This window comes from Mangifera indica, chromosome 2, assembly GCF_011075055.1.
Source record: "Mangifera indica cultivar Alphonso chromosome 2, CATAS_Mindica_2.1, whole genome shotgun sequence".
Lineage (NCBI taxonomy): Eukaryota > Viridiplantae > Streptophyta > Magnoliopsida > Sapindales > Anacardiaceae > Mangifera > Mangifera indica.
Genome location: NC_058138.1, coordinates 18,567,826 through 18,587,031, shown reverse-complemented (window position 1 = coordinate 18,587,031; position 19,206 = coordinate 18,567,826). Strand labels below are relative to the sequence as shown.

At 34.3% G+C, this 19,206-nt stretch overlaps 4 protein-coding genes and 1 non-coding gene across 9 annotated transcripts; 3 read left to right on the top strand and 2 right to left on the bottom strand.

Annotated features, from left to right (window-relative positions):
• Positions 1–340: 340 nt before the first annotated feature.
• TRNAL-UAA lies at positions 341–423 on the bottom strand. The gene has a single exon. It is a non-coding gene; the product is annotated as a tRNA-Leu (tRNA).
• Positions 424–501: 78 nt separating this feature from the next.
• Positions 502–3,728, top strand: LOC123207821 (splicing factor U2af small subunit B-like). 4 transcript variants are annotated; one of them, XM_044625318.1, is made up of 5 exons: positions 502–887; positions 985–1,066; positions 1,848–2,037; positions 2,138–2,594; positions 2,718–3,728. In XM_044625318.1, exons 1-4 carry the CDS (start codon positions 564–566, stop codon positions 2,547–2,549), a joined length of 1,008 nt encoding a protein of 335 aa, XP_044481253.1. In that variant the 5' UTR covers positions 502–563; the 3' UTR covers positions 2,550–2,594; positions 2,718–3,728. The 4 variants fall into 4 exon arrangements, with proteins under 4 accessions (XP_044481253.1, XP_044481245.1, XP_044481237.1 ...); XM_044625302.1 differs by having other exon boundaries at positions 504–887; positions 3,508–3,728; XM_044625326.1 differs by having other exon boundaries at positions 505–887; positions 1,911–2,037; positions 3,508–3,728.
• Positions 3,729–4,179: 451 nt separating this feature from the next.
• LOC123207845 (histone deacetylase HDT1-like) lies at positions 4,180–8,246 on the bottom strand. 2 transcript variants are annotated; one of them, XM_044625340.1, is made up of 10 exons: positions 8,114–8,246; positions 7,316–7,386; positions 7,011–7,222; positions 6,847–6,872; positions 6,705–6,746; positions 6,440–6,618; positions 5,164–5,289; positions 4,991–5,081; positions 4,591–4,726; positions 4,180–4,515 (listed from the first exon to the last, which is right to left on the bottom strand). In XM_044625340.1, exons 1-10 carry the CDS (start codon positions 8,124–8,126, stop codon positions 4,452–4,454), a joined length of 960 nt encoding a protein of 319 aa, XP_044481275.1. In that variant the 5' UTR covers positions 8,127–8,246; the 3' UTR covers positions 4,180–4,451. The 2 variants fall into 2 exon arrangements, with proteins under 2 accessions (XP_044481275.1, XP_044481283.1); XM_044625348.1 differs by having other exon boundaries at positions 4,591–4,723.
• Positions 8,247–9,196: 950 nt separating this feature from the next.
• On the top strand, positions 9,197–16,225 carry LOC123209767 (delta(14)-sterol reductase). The gene is made up of 13 exons (XM_044627905.1): positions 9,197–9,552; positions 9,637–9,754; positions 9,869–9,939; positions 10,422–10,478; positions 11,359–11,450; positions 11,713–11,760; positions 12,131–12,251; positions 12,348–12,394; positions 12,925–13,006; positions 14,487–14,563; positions 14,656–14,775; positions 15,613–15,687; positions 15,773–16,225. Exons 1-13 carry the CDS (start codon positions 9,505–9,507, stop codon positions 15,924–15,926), a joined length of 1,110 nt encoding a protein of 369 aa, XP_044483840.1. The 5' UTR covers positions 9,197–9,504; the 3' UTR covers positions 15,927–16,225.
• Positions 16,226–17,988: 1,763 nt separating this feature from the next.
• Positions 17,989–19,088, top strand: LOC123205674 (fasciclin-like arabinogalactan protein 12). Its single transcript, XM_044622695.1, has one exon. It carries the CDS (start codon positions 18,068–18,070, stop codon positions 18,800–18,802), a length of 735 nt encoding a protein of 244 aa, XP_044478630.1. The 5' UTR covers positions 17,989–18,067; the 3' UTR covers positions 18,803–19,088.
• Positions 19,089–19,206: the final 118 nt, after the last annotated feature.

Sequence of the window (19,206 nt, the reverse complement as noted above, 5' to 3'; positions counted from 1 at the left end):
CAAAACTTGATACCTAAATGGGTAGCCCAAAACCTAGATTGGAAAATAATTTGGATACACACTTGAACACCTTTTGCTAAACTCAATAGGCTGATTAACAAGCGTGATATTCTCGTAAATTTGTAATGATTTATTTATTGATTCTTTACGCTACATATTATAAGATTTTTCCGAATTTTCTCATTAAGGTTGTATTATATTATAAGAAGCAAAAAAAAAAAAAAAAAAATCTATGAACTAAACCTCTCATATGCATATTCAGAAGAAGAATATGTACCCAAATAAATGTAATTTTTAAAATTAAAAAAATGAACATAAAATTAACACACCCAACGAAAACTGCAGGCTGTGGGGTTCGAACCCACGCGCACTTATGTGCAGAAGATCTTAAGTCTTCCCCCTTAACCTCTCGGGCAAACCTGCTCACGTGAGGCATTTTCTCTAATAATTTTACATATAGTATTAAGCTAGACCCATTATAAATGTCAATACATAGGTCAGTTGAAAGTTTGAAACCCTAGATAGATCAAATCGTTGGCTTGATTACTCTTTGGACCAGACGCATGGCGGAGCACTTAGCATCTATCTTCGGAACAGAGAAGGATAGAGTGAACTGTCCCTTTTATTTTAAGATCGGAGCATGCCGTCATGGAGATCGGTGCTCTCGGCTTCACACTAAACCTAGTATTAGCCCTACTCTCCTTCTTTCCAACATGTACCAACGCCCTGACATGATCACTCCCGGCGTTGACCCCCAAGGCCAAGCCCTTGACCCCCGGAAGATCCAAGATCACTTTGAGGATTTTTATGAGGATTTGTTTGAGGAGCTTAGTAAGTACGGCGAGATCGAGAGCTTGAACATTTGTGACAATTTGGCTGACCACATGGTTATTTTTCTTTTTCTTATATTTTTTCTATTTAATCAAATGTAATTTTTTCTTTGTTGGATTTAGTTAGTCGTTGAAGGCCTTTGCTTTTTTGCAGGTGGGCAATGTGTATGTTCAGTTCAGAGAGGAAGAGCATGCTGCTAATGCGCTTCGAAATCTCAACGGAAGGTTTTATGCAGGTTACATCTGCGACCTTGATTCCTTGTGCTTGAGTTTTCAATGTATTAGATGAATGTTGTTTTGTCTTTTTATGAAACAAGAATAGTTCTTAATTTAAATGACAAAAGAATATGTTCTTAATTTTGAAGACCGAAGTTTTATGTTGTTTGATCACTTTGACAACAGTTACCTTCAGTCTGGAACTGAAGTTAACGAGATCATTCTCATTAACAGTAAAATTATGGCCTACGATGAGAGTGTATGTAGTGCTGCTGAATAGGAGCATTTTTACATTTTTAGTGTTTGTAGCTGTCTCAATGTTTCATTAATGTTGAAGATGTTGATTTTGGGTTTCAATATTCAAATACCAAAGTCCTACAATTAGGACTTGATATGGTTCTATTCTGTTCGTCAAAATGGATATCATTATCAATAATATTGGACATGTTGATGTTGGGTTCACTATTCAAACATTAGTTACCATGCTTTTATTGTTCCTTGGTAGCCCACATTCCTCAATTTTTTTTTTCATAAATTAATCCATTGTGGTTATTGTAAATGATTGTTATGCCCTTCCGTGGTGGATTTTTTCCATTACGGATGAGACCATGATCAATGATGCCAAGAAGTTAGAAGATACTTTTAACAGAGCTTATTTGGTATTAACATGGCCTTTTTATTGGTGAATTTGTTGGCCATTTAATCATAGCTGTAGATTAACCTTTTCTCATGGAGCTCAGGCCACCGTTGTGCATAATTTTTTCTCATGGATTTACTCTTCTTGTTTCCTAAATTTTTCAGTGTCAAAGTTGTACCTGTGCAAATTTGGTCACGTTTTTGACATTGAAGTTTGTATATTATCAGGGCGCCCCATCATTGTTGACTTCTCCCCAGTGACAGATTTTCGAGAAGCCACTTGTAGGCAGTATGAGGAGAATGTATGCAATCGAGGTGGCTACTGTAACTTCATGCATTTGAAGAAGATTAGCAAGTTGGTTTCTATTTATCTTTCCCTTTTTAAGATTTGACATATATGTTTCCTCTGATTGGTGATATGGTTGTATTTAAATGCTCTTTTTGAATCAATTTAGGGACTTGAGGAGGCGATTGTTTGGAAGAAATAGGAGAAGGCGCAGCCACAGTCGAAGCAGGAGTCGTAGTCCACATAAACATCGTGGTTATGAGGAGCGCTCACATGGAGGCCGTGGTTCAAGCAGACGTGATGATGAAAGAGATCATCGTTACCATGATAGGGGCAGGAGGCCTAGAAGCCGAAGTCCTGGACGTAAAGTGGGACGAAGCAGAAGCCCAGGTTCGAGGAGGAACAGGAGTCCTGTTAGAGAAAGTAGTGCTGAAAGAAGGGCTAAGATCGAGCAATGGAACAGGGAAAAGGAGGAGGCGGAATCTGGTCATAAGATTGATAATAGCAATAATGACAATGACAGGAACAACAATGGCTTTGCACATGATGATGATCAATATAGTGATCCTCAGCAGCAGTGACAGAGTGGTGAAATCAACCACTGGTTCAATTGAAGAGTTTGTCCGGTTTGTTCATGTGCTCTATTTTAGTTACTAAAGTTTAATTAGTACATACAGGCGTGCAGCTCTTCTTTTTGGATAGACAGCCTATGTAGAAAGCATGGCTTATTGCCCATTTCCACTGTGCAGGTGGAGCACAGGTTCACTGTTGTGTTGTTGAAAGTAAAATTCTATTTTTCTTGATTTTCCTGCCCACCTTCAATTTTAAGTAAAATGAATAAAATATAGAATAAAGTAAAAATATTACCAAAAGTGATTTTTTGCATGTACCATAACCTCCGGTTTTTCTTTATTTGTACCACCAAGGACACTTGCTTGGTGTGTATCTCTGTTGGCTAAAGGTTCAGCTATTGTTGTTTTCCTTAATGTTTTCTCAAAATTGTTTTTTGTCCACTTCATTTGTAACTTTGGTATTTACATCAGTTACAAGTTTTTCAGACTGTTTTGTTGTAGCTGTCACTAGGAAAAGTGATGCTTGAGAAATCAGAAGTGAAACCACAAACATTTTGTTAGTGGTGCACTAACAGTGGAGGTTATTTCACAAGCTTTTAATTTTCCCAATAAAATTTCTTAGAACTGAACCTGTCTCAGCCATTCAATCTTTCTGAGATTTCAATACATGGTCATAAATTCTTTCACAGTCAGAATGTTGGTCTAAGTTTTCCCACTCTTCAAGTTAAAGGAATGAGTGGGATAGTGCATCTGTGCAAATTTACAGTGTCTTTGTATAGTAAAGTTGATTGACAGGCAGTCTGGCTTAATCAAATCTGGTGGGATCTAAAGAGTCCTGTGCTGCCTATATTATTTTCTTTTAAACTTGTGGTCTTACCTAAGTTATGAGTTTTGCAGGTTCAGGTTTTCCTGCTACCCAGGATCAGGCCTCATTTTTTCTGCAGCTTACCATAATATTTGTATACAGGTTGGTGTCGTTGTCTGCAGAGCATGTTTACAGGATTGTAATGCTACATTGTGGGAGTATTCAGACGCTAGTAGACCTATTTTCAAGAAAAAGAACTGCAAAATTTGTCATCATGGTATGATCTTGCTGTTTGAAGAATAGATTGATCTGTTGTAGCTCGTGAGAGAATTTTATTCTATGGCCATGGAAATGCTAGCATGGCACTTGGTTTTACCTTGGTACATGCTTGTCTCTTTCTTCCTTGCCTGGGTTTAACTTTCTTTATATTTATTTATATGAGTATTGGCATGAAAATAAATCACCGAAGTATTTGTAAGTTTGTGAACAAAATTTCTTTAGAAAAATATTTAATATTAAAAATTTTAAAGACTACTGCTGGAACCGTTACATGTAGCATTTACGTTTTCATATAATACTAATATAGAAAAAAGAAAAATTAATAAATCATTGTCTAAATCCAAATTCAAATTCATTGGTTTAAATTTCTCTACGAAATTTAGGAAATCAAACTTCTGACAATATTAATTCATATTTACGTTACTTCTCATCAATTTTAATCCAAGCTTTGGAACCAAATTCAGACTATATATTTAAACAAAGCTAGAGCAAGGTTCACACTATACCTAAGTATTCGAATCTGGCTCATATACGTATCAACATAAATTCAAACGCTTAAGAAATTTCATGGCCTTCGCTTATGCATTTCGAGAAGAGTACGTTAATTCAGATTCAGGGTTTAGCTACCAGTGCAACAATTTTTAGGTCTCCAAGACCTTCAAAATATGTACTGACTAGTTTTACTGAAACCAAGTGTCCACAAAAACATAAATCCCACAAAACTGACTACCGAATTCAATTCACTAGCCCATATCTCACTCTTCTTTCTCTATAATAATTCATCTCAAAAACGAGATCAATGCAGAAAGCTAGTCTTAACAGACCATTCATGCAGCAGCGCCGTGCTTAGCCTTTGTATGAGCTTGCAATCCGCCTTCTGTGGTAAATGACCTGTGAGAATTAAACAAAAATATGTGATTACTTGAAACTATACTAAATTTCAATGAGCTTAATGGGGAATATTACCTGTTGCAGGACTTGCACGAGAATGACCCGCCTGATTTTTGAGTTTGCTGCTTTGATTGGCTGCTGTTAGCAGGAGTTTTCCGAGCCAGTTTTGAAGGGTGAGGAGTAGGAGTGTGAACAACCCCTTTCTTGCCTTCTGCAAAAAATGGTCGTTAAACCAACCTTTGTTTCTCTGGACCACATGTCAATGCTAAAGCTTGTGCACATTGTTTTCATATCGGTAAAGAATTAAACAACAAATGCTAGATGTCATGCACATTATATTCATAATAATAAATCCCCCCAAAAAAAAAAAATAACATATAGAGATTCAACAAAGAATCCCCACAGAAATATATAAAACAACAAAAGCAAGAAATGCAACCTAGTAGCAATAACACAATTGAAATAAAGTAATTACCAGTCCTTTGAGGTGTGATGAATTTAGTCTTCTTGTCAGGAATAGGGGATTTTGTCACAGATTCTGCAGTTCTCTTCCTGCTTGGTTCAGCCTTCAAGAGTAAAAATAAACAAATACAGTAAAAAAATTACAATACTAAATAAACAACCAAATAAAGGCAGTAGTGCCCTCACCTTCTTTGGTGTCTCATCCTCGTCATCACTCTCACTCTCACTCTCATCACTGTCTTCATCTTCTTCATCACTTTCATCATGTTCACGACCCCTCTTGTCACTTTCATCATTGATATGATTAGTATCCTGAACAAAAACAGATCAGTGCCGCCACAAACCATCATACCATAAACAAACACAAAAACAGACAAGGTCAGCTTGAGCAAATTAAGATTTTAAGTTGATCGTACACCATGTGCACTATAATAGAGTGTAATTGGGAAAGCAGTACAAAAATAAAGTTTCAAACATCAGGTTTCATTTAAATGCTACAGTCAAATTCAAAAATTGAAGTATTTTCTATGTCAAACTAGAAAAGTGAAATAGTGGTGATCAATTTGCACTGTAGATGATTGCATGTGATGACTGGCTCTATCTAACAAAAATTTCTATTTTACCTAAGCATAAATGTATATACGCAAGTAGCTAGATGTAAAGAGTTCCTCATCCTACGTTCAAGTCTCTATATCCAAAATGGTAAAGCAGGAAATTAGAATTTGAAATAAAAGAGTAACAAAAAGGGTCACATGCAGCCAATTCAAACTTTGTCAACATGATATTAGCAATGGTAACGTATAGCAGGAGAAAATATGTACACACAGTATCATAAGTAAAAGGAAAAGATCAAACTTTGAACTTCATAAAAAAAAATTATATAAGAAAAATGGAGGATAAAAGATTTTCCTAACCACAAATAATGATTAAACAAAATGCTGGATAGAATCAGTAGAAGTAATAAATAAGTATATAATCATAGGCCAGAGCTCAGACGGTTTACATAACAATAACCTACAGAGAGAGAAGAAGAAGAACAATGCACTTAAAACTATATACAGTGCCACATGCCAGTTATATATAGTCATAGAACACATATCTGAAGATGAATGTACAAAAGCTGTTATATTTTCATAGTGGACAAACTAAACAAGAATCCGTTATAATCAAGTTGGGGCACTAATACTAGTCTTTCCTCAAATTCATCTTAACAATCATATTTCAAAATTTTAAATACTATACAGTTACATGTTATATCATAGCAATCCAGTTACTTGACAGATGCAAGTTTGAAAGAAATTATTCTAGACTCCAAACAAATCTTCATTAGCTAAGAATCTTCTTAAATTTTTACAAAATTATCTTCAGCAACATCATTTGGAGTCTATAAATAGAATAAGAATTCAACAAATATACTTAAGGTACCATAAAATTAAGAGTATGGGTCTAATTAATGAAATACCTCATCATCACTGGTCTCATCATCAGAGGATGAATCTTTTGAATCACTATCATCTGTATCACTATCATCAAACTTTTGATCGGGTTTAACATCATTTACATTCTCCTTAGCAGTGGACGCACTAGGCTTAATGAAATTAGGCTGTTCAGAAACAGATTTGGCCTGTAACTCGGGTCTTCCTACAGAAAAAATGGAACAAGGATTCTCAAATTTCCACGATTAAAGATCCAGAACAAAAAAGATACAATGTGAAAATTATGTTCACCATTGTTTCTAAGCAAAATCTCCTTTACATCTTCATCAGAGTCTGCAAGTAACAATTTAAGATATGAGTATATTATTTCCCAAAAACTAAAGTGACTCCATATGCATAGAAAAAACAGAGGGGCATTGTTACACTGAATTACCAGAATCATCACTGTCAGGAACTGTTGTGAGGACAAAAGAAAAGCAGTTAAGGAGGCAATATAGAAGAAAAATAGAGATATTCTAGGACCAATTGATGCACACCACAAGCAAAAAAAAAGCAGGAAACATGTTTTAAAGCAAAAAAATTAAGTGTAAAGGATATCTTTGGTCCATTTTAACTTTGTAGCCAGTAAAGTAGACACTCCCATTTTTCCAATTATGAGACAGCTCAAAATCTTTTTCAAGAACCAGGTCAAAACTCAACTGAGGCAATTTTAGAGGAGAAAGTGTTCCAAGAACCAGTTTCTTATCATCAACTTTCAGATACAGACAAACATGTCCATTTCCTTTGTCCTTGACCTCCCCCAAGGAAGCCTGTGAGCAGGCAATTTAGGCACAATCACTGTCTTATGTAATTAACCATGGAAACAGCCAACATAAAGAAATTCATAAACAATAAATTATAACCTGTGACAGATGAATGACCCTGCGACCACCAGGATTAACCTTCTGTGGCTGACCACTTTTTACCTCAATACCTGAACATAAGGAAACAAGTATAGAATAAGTAAAATATCAGATCCAGGGCAACCCACAAAACACATTCTAGAAATCAAAATGCTGGCGTATGTTGGAGAGCCTAAGCCATTTGATGCAATCTTGGTGCTTAATTAATCACATTTTAAAATCTATATCGCATAGACAGTATGATAGATAAATAGTGAACATTATTCCACACAAACCAAAATGCAGAAGTCAATGATACAACAATAATTTTACAAAATCATGAAGTAACGTGATACTATAATCAACAGAAATAAAAATATCAAGAACAAATAAAAGTATCTCTTTTATTTAAAAAAAAAAATCACTTGTATGATGATGCTTAACTATCAATAGGAAAAAGAAAGCCAAAAGTTCAATAAGATAAATTGTAATTCAGAATCCAGTCAAAACCAAACATATTTAGCTACAGAGATGAAGACACTATCCAAAACAGCACAGTCCTTCATTTAAAAAGAGAGGAAAGAAAAAGTAAAATCAAGAGATCAAACCCTAAATTGTGTTCATTTTCAGGAAAACCACATCGTAAATAACATAATTAACGATAATCAAAAGGCGAAAATATAAGTTAAATGATTATTAGATTTCAACACGATTATTTGACTTCGTTTATGTTTCCACATCTCGTGTAAAGCAAACACAAAATTTAAGATTAATAAACATAAACGTAAAATCAAACAAATTTCTGATCGTGTGTATTACCCCAAAACTCCATAGGCGGGATGGCGGAAGGAGAAGAGAGAATTTTTTTTTAATGCTTTTTTGAAGTTCCGCTAGAAGAAATTACTGTGAGTGTATAAATAAAGATAAATTTAATCTTGAAAAAAGAACTTATTTTTAGCTTAAACTATTTTTTTAAGGCCAAAAGACCTATTCCCACCCAAGGTATAGTGGATTCCCACCTACCAACTTTCAAAAACCCAACACCCACCTATAGTTTGGAAAACTAACACCTACCCTCCAAAATTAAGTTAAGATTAAGGGTAAAATCATCATTTAATAATAATATTTAACATTTATATCATTTTACCCCCTTAATTTGAAAAACTAATAATTTCAGCCAAAAATAAGTTTTGAAAAATGACATTTTTCCCTTACCTAGGATTTCTAATTTCACCGGTGAATTTTTGACCAACGATGACCGATCTCTCTCTCTTTCGGTGTCATCACTCCCTCTAGTGTTCAATATTGGAGCGACGATACCTGGATTCGATGAAATCCAAATGAAAAGTCAAAATTCTTCGTCTAGACAACGAAGATCTAACTCTTCGTTTGGATTTCGTCGAATCCAAACATTGTCGATCAAATATTGAATATCAGAGGAAAAGACGACATCAAGAGAGAGAGAGAGATCGGTCATCATTAGTCAAAAATTCGTCAATGAAATTGGAAACCTTAGGTAAAAGATAAAATGTCATTTTTCAAAACTTAATTTTGAGTGAAATTATTAGTTTTTCAAATTAAAAGAGGTAAAATAATATAAATATTAAAATTATTATTAAACAACGATTTTATCCTTAATTTTATCTTTATTTTGGAGGGCAGGTGTTAGTTTTTCAAACTATAGGTGAGTGTTGGGTTTTTGAAAGTTGGTTGGGTGGGATAAAGTCTTGGCCTTTTTTAATTAGCAATTTTATGGATTACGGCAATATAATCAAGATCATAATCTGATAATCAAGCCCTTGGCCCTTGGCCCTCCCTGGAGGGTATTACTGTCTTTGTACAAATTTTGTTGGGTTGTTCGTTTTTGTACACACAAATAATTAAGTATCACTCGATCATACAACGATGGATCATCTAAAAAATGTATGCAATTATTGTATCCTAGTTGTGAAAAAACACGACCTTGACCGAAGTTGAAGAAAAAGTTTCTCCTTTCCTTGGTGACACCAACAAACTTACCAAACAAAACCCACCAATATATTTGTTTTGATTTCTTTATATTCTGCGTTGTGGTTTTAGAGGGGATCGTGCTTCGTATTTAGTCCATTATCATCTACTTTGAAACAGAAAGGAATTCACCAGCCACTGCAAATTTCGCAGTTTCAGTAGAGACCAAAGTATCATTATCATTGCGTCTACATCTGCTAAAGATGGATTTGGCTAATGGTTTACACGCTATTTTTCCTTCAGTAAACTCTGTAAGTACTTAGACTTTTAAAAACAAGTTTATCATTCGGTAAATCGAGACTTATGTCAAGAAACCATTTGTGCATCGTACACAGGTTGCTGTTTTAGTGGCATATTTTGTGTACTTGGCAATTGCTGGATCTATTTTACCTGGTAAAGTTGTTAAGGGGGTTGTTTTACAAGACGGCACTCGACTTCATTATCGATGCAATGGTTTGTTTTAATTAGTAGTCTGCTTTCTCATTTGCTCAAGTTTTTTACAATTTATGATGCGTTATATTTAGTATTTTTTTTAATGATTCAAATGGGTTAACTGTTCTGTAATAGGTTTATTGTTGCTTGTATTGTTGGTTGCGCTACTTGGAATTGGTGCCCAGATGGATTTCATATCACCTACTGTAAGTACTCGCTAATCCGTGCATATTTACTGACTTTTAATTATATGGTCGTCTTTGATTCCTAAAATTACTTTTGGCTTTGTAGGTTTTAAAATGCTGTAATTTGTAAATATGGTAGTATGATGTTGAATAAACATTTAGGTTGTGTATCTGAGATGAAATATGTATATGCTGTCTCATAAGTATTTTTGAAACTCTGAGTAGGCATTGTTGGGTGAAATGGTAAAATTGTCAAAGTGATAAACTTAAGATTATAGGTTCAAATTTGCAAGTATATATGAAATGGGTTATTTGACTTTTGATTTTTGATGGTACGTATTTTTGTCTTTCTTCTCATTAAATTAGGTTTATTGTGTTATTAGACATTAATGTGAACTTGAAATGCATTCTAGGAAGTTGAATAGGCAACAATTGCAACTTTTAATTTTTTACTTCCGTTGATTATATGCAGACATATGCTCAAATTTATTATGATCTTGTAGGTGATATCAGATAGAGGACTTGAGCTGCTATCAACAACTTTAATATTTTGCTTACTTGTAAGTGATGTAGTTTCTTCTTTGGTGCCCGGAAAGTTTGGTGTGTGGTTGTCTGTTTTGTAGTTGTTGAATACAATATACTTGTGCATTTACATTGATGAACATATTTCTTGATTGCATGCAAGTTCTTATGTGTTAGCATCTTTCTTCAAGTTATCTCATCATAACTTATATCTTCTTTGTTGAAGGTTGAATTTGCATTCCGTCTCAAATCATTTAATTATAATTTGAGGTGTCTCTGTAAGCCACAACCTCAATCATGTACATTCTAAATGTTGAAAACTTGATTTTTATCATGAAGATGAATTTGAGCTTTGCTAAAATGAGTTGATTGAGAAAGTTTTGCTGGTACTTAATATGTTGAGTGTCTCAATGATCTTTAAGGAGACTTGTGGGAAAAAAATGATCTCAGAACAATCAAAATTTCATTTCTTTTGTTTACTGTCTTCTCTATATTTCAACTCGGCAAGACATTCACCTTCATTGTTGTTTACAATATTGTTGATTATTTGATTACAAAGAGGGACCAGTATTCTTTTTGAACTTATTAGAGTTATGTATTATGCTTTATATTTTTGTTCTTCCCCTGATTTCAGTACTCATTTTCCTTTTCAACATTTAAGATTCACACACACACACAAACACACACACACACTCATGTATATGCATAAAAGTTCTCAATTCATAGTCTAGTTCAACTCAATATTTTGTTCCTAATATAGTTTCTAATGGCATGACTGTAAGTCTTGTAGTTGAGCTAATGTTATGGCGCCTACCAGTATTCATTCTTCCTAATTTGATTTTGTAATTAAATCACAGTTTTTTTTTTCTTTTCCTTTACTAATCAGTTGTTGCATTTGTCTTTTCTATTTTATGCCAGGTGACATGCATACTGTTTGTTGCTGGGTGCAGGTCAGGCAATCAGGGTTCTTCCCTGAAGCCTCATGTCACAGGAAACCTTTTGCATGACTGGTATTGGATAAATGATAGATATATGTTCTAAAGCATATAAATGTTTCTCTGCATCATATATCCTATCTGGTTTTAGAGACAACTGCCCTTTTAATTTAGTCATATCCAAAGAAACTTTTTCCTTTCCAACTGAATTATCAATCGCATAACTGATAAAGGAAAAGTTAGTGTCCTTGTCAAATACTTTTTTTTATGTTTGTTTGGTCTTTTTTAAGTCTTTATTTAAATTCCTGATATTTTTCCCTTGTATGTAATTCTTTAGGTGGTTTGGAATACAACTGAATCCTCAGTTTATGGGCATTGATCTCAAGTATGTATTTCCTCTTCAATTTTCTGAGAAAGAGTTTTTTGTTGACCTGTCTTTGAGAAGTTTATTTAATAACCTTGTATTTGAGAACCTATATGATTATAATTTCTTTTAGGGAGGCTGAACTATAATTCTCAAATTTAAACAGGGTGGCGAATATTTATTGCAGTGGACAGATTGATAATTTGGCCTTTGCTTGAATGTATAGATGAGAATTATTGTATTATCTAACCATGACAAGGATGGTTATAAGTTTCTAATATTCCTATGACTGATGGTTACTGTAACATTCTAAATCTCGTTTATTGATTGAGATGCAAAATATATTTTGACGTGCTGTTCATTTCTAATGATGATGGTATATCCTTTGTAGATTTTTCTTTGTTAGAGCTGGAATGATGGGATGGCTACTTATCAATTTATCAGTCCTGGCAAAAAGTTTTCAAAATGGCACCTTATCTCATTCGATGATCCTGTACCAGCTATTCTGTGGGGTAATTTGCTGATGCTAATTAACGCACATTCCTTTTTCCATATTTACATCTCATGAGTAGTTTCTAAGTATCCTTTCTTTCTATATTTTGTTCCAGTGGTACATCCTAGACTACTTTGTTCATGAGGAGTACATGACCTCCACGTAAGTATATTACTTTGGTGTGATAATAAAAGTAGTTTCAAAATTAACATAGTTGGCTACAATATTCATCTGAGAAAGCTCCTCCTCTTTCATCTGATTATAGTATACTATTCATGTGCTTAACAATATATCGGAGGTGGTAATCACAGTTCTTTATTTTGATTTCTGTTGCTGTATATTTTTTGGAATTGGCAGGCTTTACCACATTTAATTACTGCCCTTACAGTCAAATATTTACTGGTTTTATATGCCACAACAGATGATTCATAAGGGAGTAGAAAAGGGTAAATAAAGAAGAAAGAAATAGAAAAGAAAATAAACTAAAAGATATATTTATATATAGTGTAGATCAAGTAATGCGATATCTTTTTCCTTTATTTTGGATAAAATCCATGTTCTAGATCCAACAAGCAAAGTTTAACTATTTTGGTACCTTAAGGTCTATGAATTACTTTAAAGTCATTAGGCTGGGTCATTTTTTATGATTTAAGTTATATATCTGATCTGTTTGTATATGTTTGCTTTTACAGGTGGGACATAATAGCTGAGAGATTAGGCTTCATGTTGGTATTTGGGGATCTAGTATGGATTCCTTTCACTTTTAGCATCCAGGTATGTAACTATTAACTAAAGCATGAAAGCATCATCTTTCATTTTCACTTTTCTATTTTTCAAAAGATTTAATTCTTGATATGTTCAGTCTGATCTAGTCTAGATTCCTTTCACTTTTGGCGTCCAGGCATATAACTGTTAACTAGACAAGGATTGTCTTTCTTTTTCTCTTCCATCTGTCTCTTTAAAATATATATATATATATATATATAGTTCTTAAAGCTTTCTTGTATGTATATTCACTGCATATTTCTTTGTATGCTTGATCAATCTTTTGATTATAAACTAAAGGGCATTGTAAAATTTACAAAAATATTAAATTGTCTCCTTTGTTTCTCTAAACAAAGATCAACTCTCAAATTGGGCATAAATTTTCTTGAGTCCCTTTGTCATTACTATCTTTGAAGTCATAATTTGTCTACTGAAAGTCTTTGTGTTACATAGCAATTAAATTTCTTGCAGTGGAAAAAATATCAACACAAATTGTATAACTGTTGTTTGAAAATTTTGGGAAGGATCTGATTTTGTACTACATCTGAGATTACTCTATTCATTCTCCCTCTGCACACATCTGAGAGAAAAAATAATTGAAACTTTTTGACTCAGGGATGACATCTGCAGATTTTGTTCCTTTTCATCTTTCTAGATTTTATGTTCCCTTTGAAAACCATATTCGTCTTAGAAACCACATAGGTAAAGCCAGATACGGTTATTGGTCTCAGCCATTTACTCAAAAATTTTCCAACGGTAGTTGTATACAAGTGCAAGGCTTGGATGAAATCATGGAACCGTGGAGAGACTTGTACTTGAAATAACTGTTACAATTGTTTGTGCCTCAAGATGTAGATTATTTTGTAGGCTATTCGTATGCATGATTGATCACAACCACTTTTATTTGGACAAGCCATATTGCGAAACCACTGAAAGGAAGTTATGTGAAGACAATGGATACACTCTTCAAACTCTTCCTTACTACAGTATGGAGGCTCCTAAAGCCAAAAAGTAGCTCTAGAGTACTAACTCCAACAGATAGCATATAGGTGGACCTTTAGTTCATATTCCTTAATTTAGGACTGGAGTGATTCAATTTCATACCTTCCAAAGTATTTTGAGTAGCCTAGGTCCAATTTGTGTGTTAGCATCAACTTTTAGGTCAATCCAATCCCTCATTTCTCTTGCTGTTTGAGTTCAGGAGAAATTGTGCTTGAACAGAGTGATTGAAGAGCCTTCTCAATCCTGATATCTCCGCAAGAACTCAATTCATATTCATGGTTACCTTAAACCTTGCATTCAAGCCTGGTCAGAGTTTTTGAGCCTCTTTGTGCGGTTATAAATAATATTATGTTCAATCAGAAGCTCAAAGAAACATGAATTGTTTTGTACTAATATTAATTGTCCATGATTCCATGTATGACTCTGGTTTATTCCATATTATATTAATTGGTTTGAGTTATTTGATTGTATTGTTTCTTTGTTGCAGGGTTGGTGGCTTTTGCATAACAAGGTGGAGCTTACAACTGCTGCTGTTATAGCAAACTGTTTAGTGTTTTTGATTGGGTAAATATCAATGATATATTGTTGGTATTTTGTTGCTTCAACCTGACTTAACTTGTTTCTAAGATTTGGCTTTTAAAATTGAAACTGGGCAGATATGTGGTATTCAGAGGAGCTAACAAGCAAAAACACATCTTTAAAAAAAATCCCAAGGCACGTATTTGGGGTAAGCCTCCGAAGGTTGTTGGGGGCAAGTTGCTTGCTTCTGGTTATTGGTGAGATTTCCAGTACATTCTTTTTAATTTCATCTTTTTCCCTTGTCAATAGTATCAATGCTAAAGTAATTTTTTAATTGAGGTCTAAACAAAATCGGAAATAGGAAAAAAAATTGGAATGTATATGAACAGTTAATGCAGTTAGAGTACTTCATTTCATGCTAGTTTGTTGATAAATGATTTTTCAATGAAAGTTTCATAATCTGAGTGAACAAGCTAATTTTTTCGGGCTCTGTAATGGTGTGGTTAGAGCATCTTTCTGGAGGACTTAGATGTGAACCAAGAATTTTATCATAATTTCTAACCGGTTAAATTCTGTTCTCTCTTTGATTGAACATGCAATTTTGTCCTTTTTCTGCATTTCTTATTCTACTTTTTACAGTTTTATCATTTGCCTGACATTGACAGCTCAATGCTGTGACTTTTCTGCTGGGAGCTCCTGCTTGCCAGTTGCATCTGGTGTCAGTACTAATGATTCAACTGAACAATATAGAATTCCTCATATTTCCACCGTCTTGTTAGGGATTCGTATCAGGAAATTCCAGAACAGACATTTTTCCTCTGATCTACGTCAGGAAACTGTTTGTTTTCGTCAGTGGCATGTCTCTTCATATTGTGTTTGTCATTTTTAGAGCTTAGTTTTCTCTTCCAGATCAAATTCATGGGGTGTTTGCGGATGTATTAACTGTGCTTAACCCTTATTGGCTTTTATTTTGAAGTGGGTTGGGTTCCTCTTGGTAATGGATCATGATACTGGGCATGAACTTTCTATCAAATAAACCAAAAAAAAAATAAAATTATATGCTGCATCTTATGTACCGTGATAATTTTTTGAAGGGGAATGGCAAGGCACTGTAATTACCTTGGGGACTTATTGCTGGCATTGTCCTTCAGTTTACCTTGTGGGATAAGGTAAAATTCAAAATTTTTCTTAGTAGACAGTATTATACATTTAACTTGTGTGCAACTTCCACTCTGAGATTTATTCCCTTTGCAGTTCAATAGTTCCATATTTCTATCCTATTTATCTTCTTATTCTGCTAATATGGAGAGAGCGAAGAGATGAAGTTCGCTGTGCAGAGAAGTATAAAGAAATATGGACAGAATACTGTAGACTTGTTCCATGGAGAATATTGCCTTATGCATATTAGCAAAAACGGTTGTGGAATATCTGCTTGGAGATTTCTGTTATGTTTGTATCACTGTCATTTTCAGTTTGATACTTCCCATTTCATTGAGGAAACTTGACTGTTCCCTTGGTCCTTACGTGCTTAGCACCTGGGTCAATGGGGAATAGTTATGTAACTTAAATTTCCCTTGTAGTTTTAACCTTGGTCAGCTGCTGGGATGATCAAGGAAAAGGATCCAGCTTGGTGAACCCACATTGTAAGATTTCAGGTTTTCTTAGTCTAAAGTGAACACTGGTAAAAAGGACCGACTTAGAATTGCATTTTTTTTTTTTTAATTTAGAAGAAACTTTTATCATGATTTTTCCATTTTTATTATTATTTTTTTGTATAAATAAAATTAAAAAATTTGTCATCACTTTAATTAGTTTTGAGACAAAGATGGAAGTTGAATATAATCTATTATTTCCCTTAAAAAGACTGAATACAAGTCATAAATGGAAGAGGGCCATCATGGATTTGGGCTCTATTTCGTTTTTGCCACTCATAGGAAGATAATTTAAAAATCACCTCAAGCAGAAATATTGCACACAGACATCAAAGTCTTTTATGTTACATTTTCTTAATCAAGTATTACGGGACACTAATCCTTGTCGTTGTAATAGTTTTAAATGATTGATTGTTTATTATCAAAAGTTAAAATTATGGTTCCACCCATAACATCTTGACGTATAAGCAACGCACACACAAAGAGCACAGCTTTGGTGAGTTTACTCACAAACTAACCAAATCTTCAAAAGCAATCACCACTTGCTCTTCCCATTATTTGATTACCAATTTGATAATCAAAGATAGCTCAAGCAGAATGGACACCTCCACATGTGAATGTATATATAGAATAAAAACAAAATTAAAATCTCTGATGAGTAATCAGGGGCGGGTGGACCCAAGGTTAATGAGGGTCATCTGATCTCTTTAGGTTTGAAAATTTTGAATTACTTTCTTTTAATGAAAAATAAGTATTTTAAAATTTCTTTAATCTTGAAAAATGATTAGTTTAATATATTCAAAGTATCAAAATAATTTTTAGAATTTCACAATAACCTTTTTTAAATTTTTATCATTTCTTAATTGACCCCTTATATTTTTACTTTTAGTCAATTTTACCTCCTCTGTGTTATATCTCCGAGCCTAGGTAATGCCATAGATTTAGAAGAACCAAGATATCATCAAAACTGCAGAAGGAAAAACGAAGAAGTACTGACTGTTGGTCGACAATCACTTTAGAGTGTAACAGGCTAGAGTGCATGTCTACAGACTATTTTAATTTCGTAGAGCTATATCCAAACCTAAACAAATGCAGACGCTTGTCAGTAGCTGTGATTGCTCAAACTGAAAGCAAAATATTGATTCATCCATTAAGTTTTGAAACCAAAATCTGGACAAATTTACTTTCATATGCCTGTTTTATACCATGTAGATTGTTGAAGCAATTTCTATGGGTGGTACATTTACTCTATTATCGAACTTAGTACAAAACTGAATGTGGACTTTGTTTAATCAGAAATCATAATGAGTTATTGAAACAATTCAAGACTAAACATTTCAACTTCCAGGCTAATTATGTGGACCATCTGCAATCAAATAGTTAGGGACCCAGATGAGTCAGAACCGTTGACAATGGCAGAAAATATATTTCGTGAAGATAGACAATTGTATTCATGAAGTTGGGCCACTGTCCCCATCTTCATGAAATACTACTGATCCTGCCAGTATTGAGGTACAACAAAAGAAACTTCTTTCTTAAGGTTATGGCAAGCAAGCAAGCAACGCTTTGTTTTACCAGGAAGATTTATACAAGGTAAAGTAAAAGCTATCATGTTCATCTTTATTTGCCCACACAACTACTTGAAATCTTCTGTTTTCCTGCCTTTTCAAGCAATCCAGTCGCTGCAACAGTGTCAAATCTCTCTCTCCATTGATTCCCTTCACCAATCTAGACAATTAAAGTTGCCAACAGCTAAGAGTTTTAACTAAAACGGTACATTTTACCTAACTTAATTGTCTTCCATCCATGATAAAACCCCCCTTCTCTGTTCTCAGTATTCATCGAACGCTTGTTCAGACTCCATTCTTTCTTCCATTAAACGTCAAATACAACAAAGATGGTCATGAAAGAACAGCTATTCTATTTACCACTACTTCTTCTCTTTCTTCTACATTCCACAAAAACGCTAGCCCAGCCAGCTGCAGCTCCAGGGCCACCTGCCCCAACAAACGTTACTAAAATCCTTGAAAAAGCTGGCCAATTTTCGCTTCTTATTCGGCTCATGAAGGCTACTGCAGTTGCTGATCAAATCGATCACCAACTCAATGACACAAACAATGGCATGACCCTCTTTGCACCCAGTGACAACGCCTTCGCCAGCCTCAGCACTGGCACTCTCAACTCCCTAAACGATCAACAAAAGGTGGCATTGGTTCAATTTCATGTAATCCCCACATACATTCCTCTATCCCAGTTCCAAACCGTGAGCAATCCAATCAGAACAAACGCCGGAGATAGCAGCAGATACAAATATCCACTCAACATCACCTCTTATGGCAATTCAGTAAATCTTACCACAGGCATTACCAACACCAGTGTTTCTGGCACCGTGTATACGGATGGCCAGCTTGCCGTTTATCAAGTGGACCAAGTGCTTCTTCCTTGGGATCTTTTTGGAACAAAGCCTCCGGCACCAGCACCTGCCCCCGCGAAGTCTAAAAAGAAGAAGGCTGATGAAACTCCTGATGATACTACATTGGCTACCTCTGCTGCCTTAAGGCCCAAGGTAACCCTGCAAAATGTGGTATTTTGGGGGGTTGCTATGGTTGCAGCAACAATGTTTTCTCTATGACAGTGAAAGAAAATACGGTAATCAAGCTGTGATTTTTCCAATTGAACAATGCTATCAAAAATCAATTGAGATGGTGATTGTTATTTTTTTTCTTGTTCCTGTTTTCAATCTCATTTTGTATGATATTGCTTGTTTGTCATGTATTATTAAGATTGAATTTTGAGGTTTCCTCCTATTTTTTTGTTCTCTTTTTCAACTTCTTTGTGATTCTTGAATTGTGTACTTTTGTATTTTGTTTTTGTTCCATAAATGTTTATATGGCAATAGACTTTTGTCATTTATTTGCTATTCCATTGCTAGTAGTGGTTTAAAAAGAGCAAAATGTAATAGAAAGTCTAGAGAAAAAAGGGTATTATTATAGAATTCTAAATATTGTAAAGATTTGAAGATGAAAAGTTCATCTA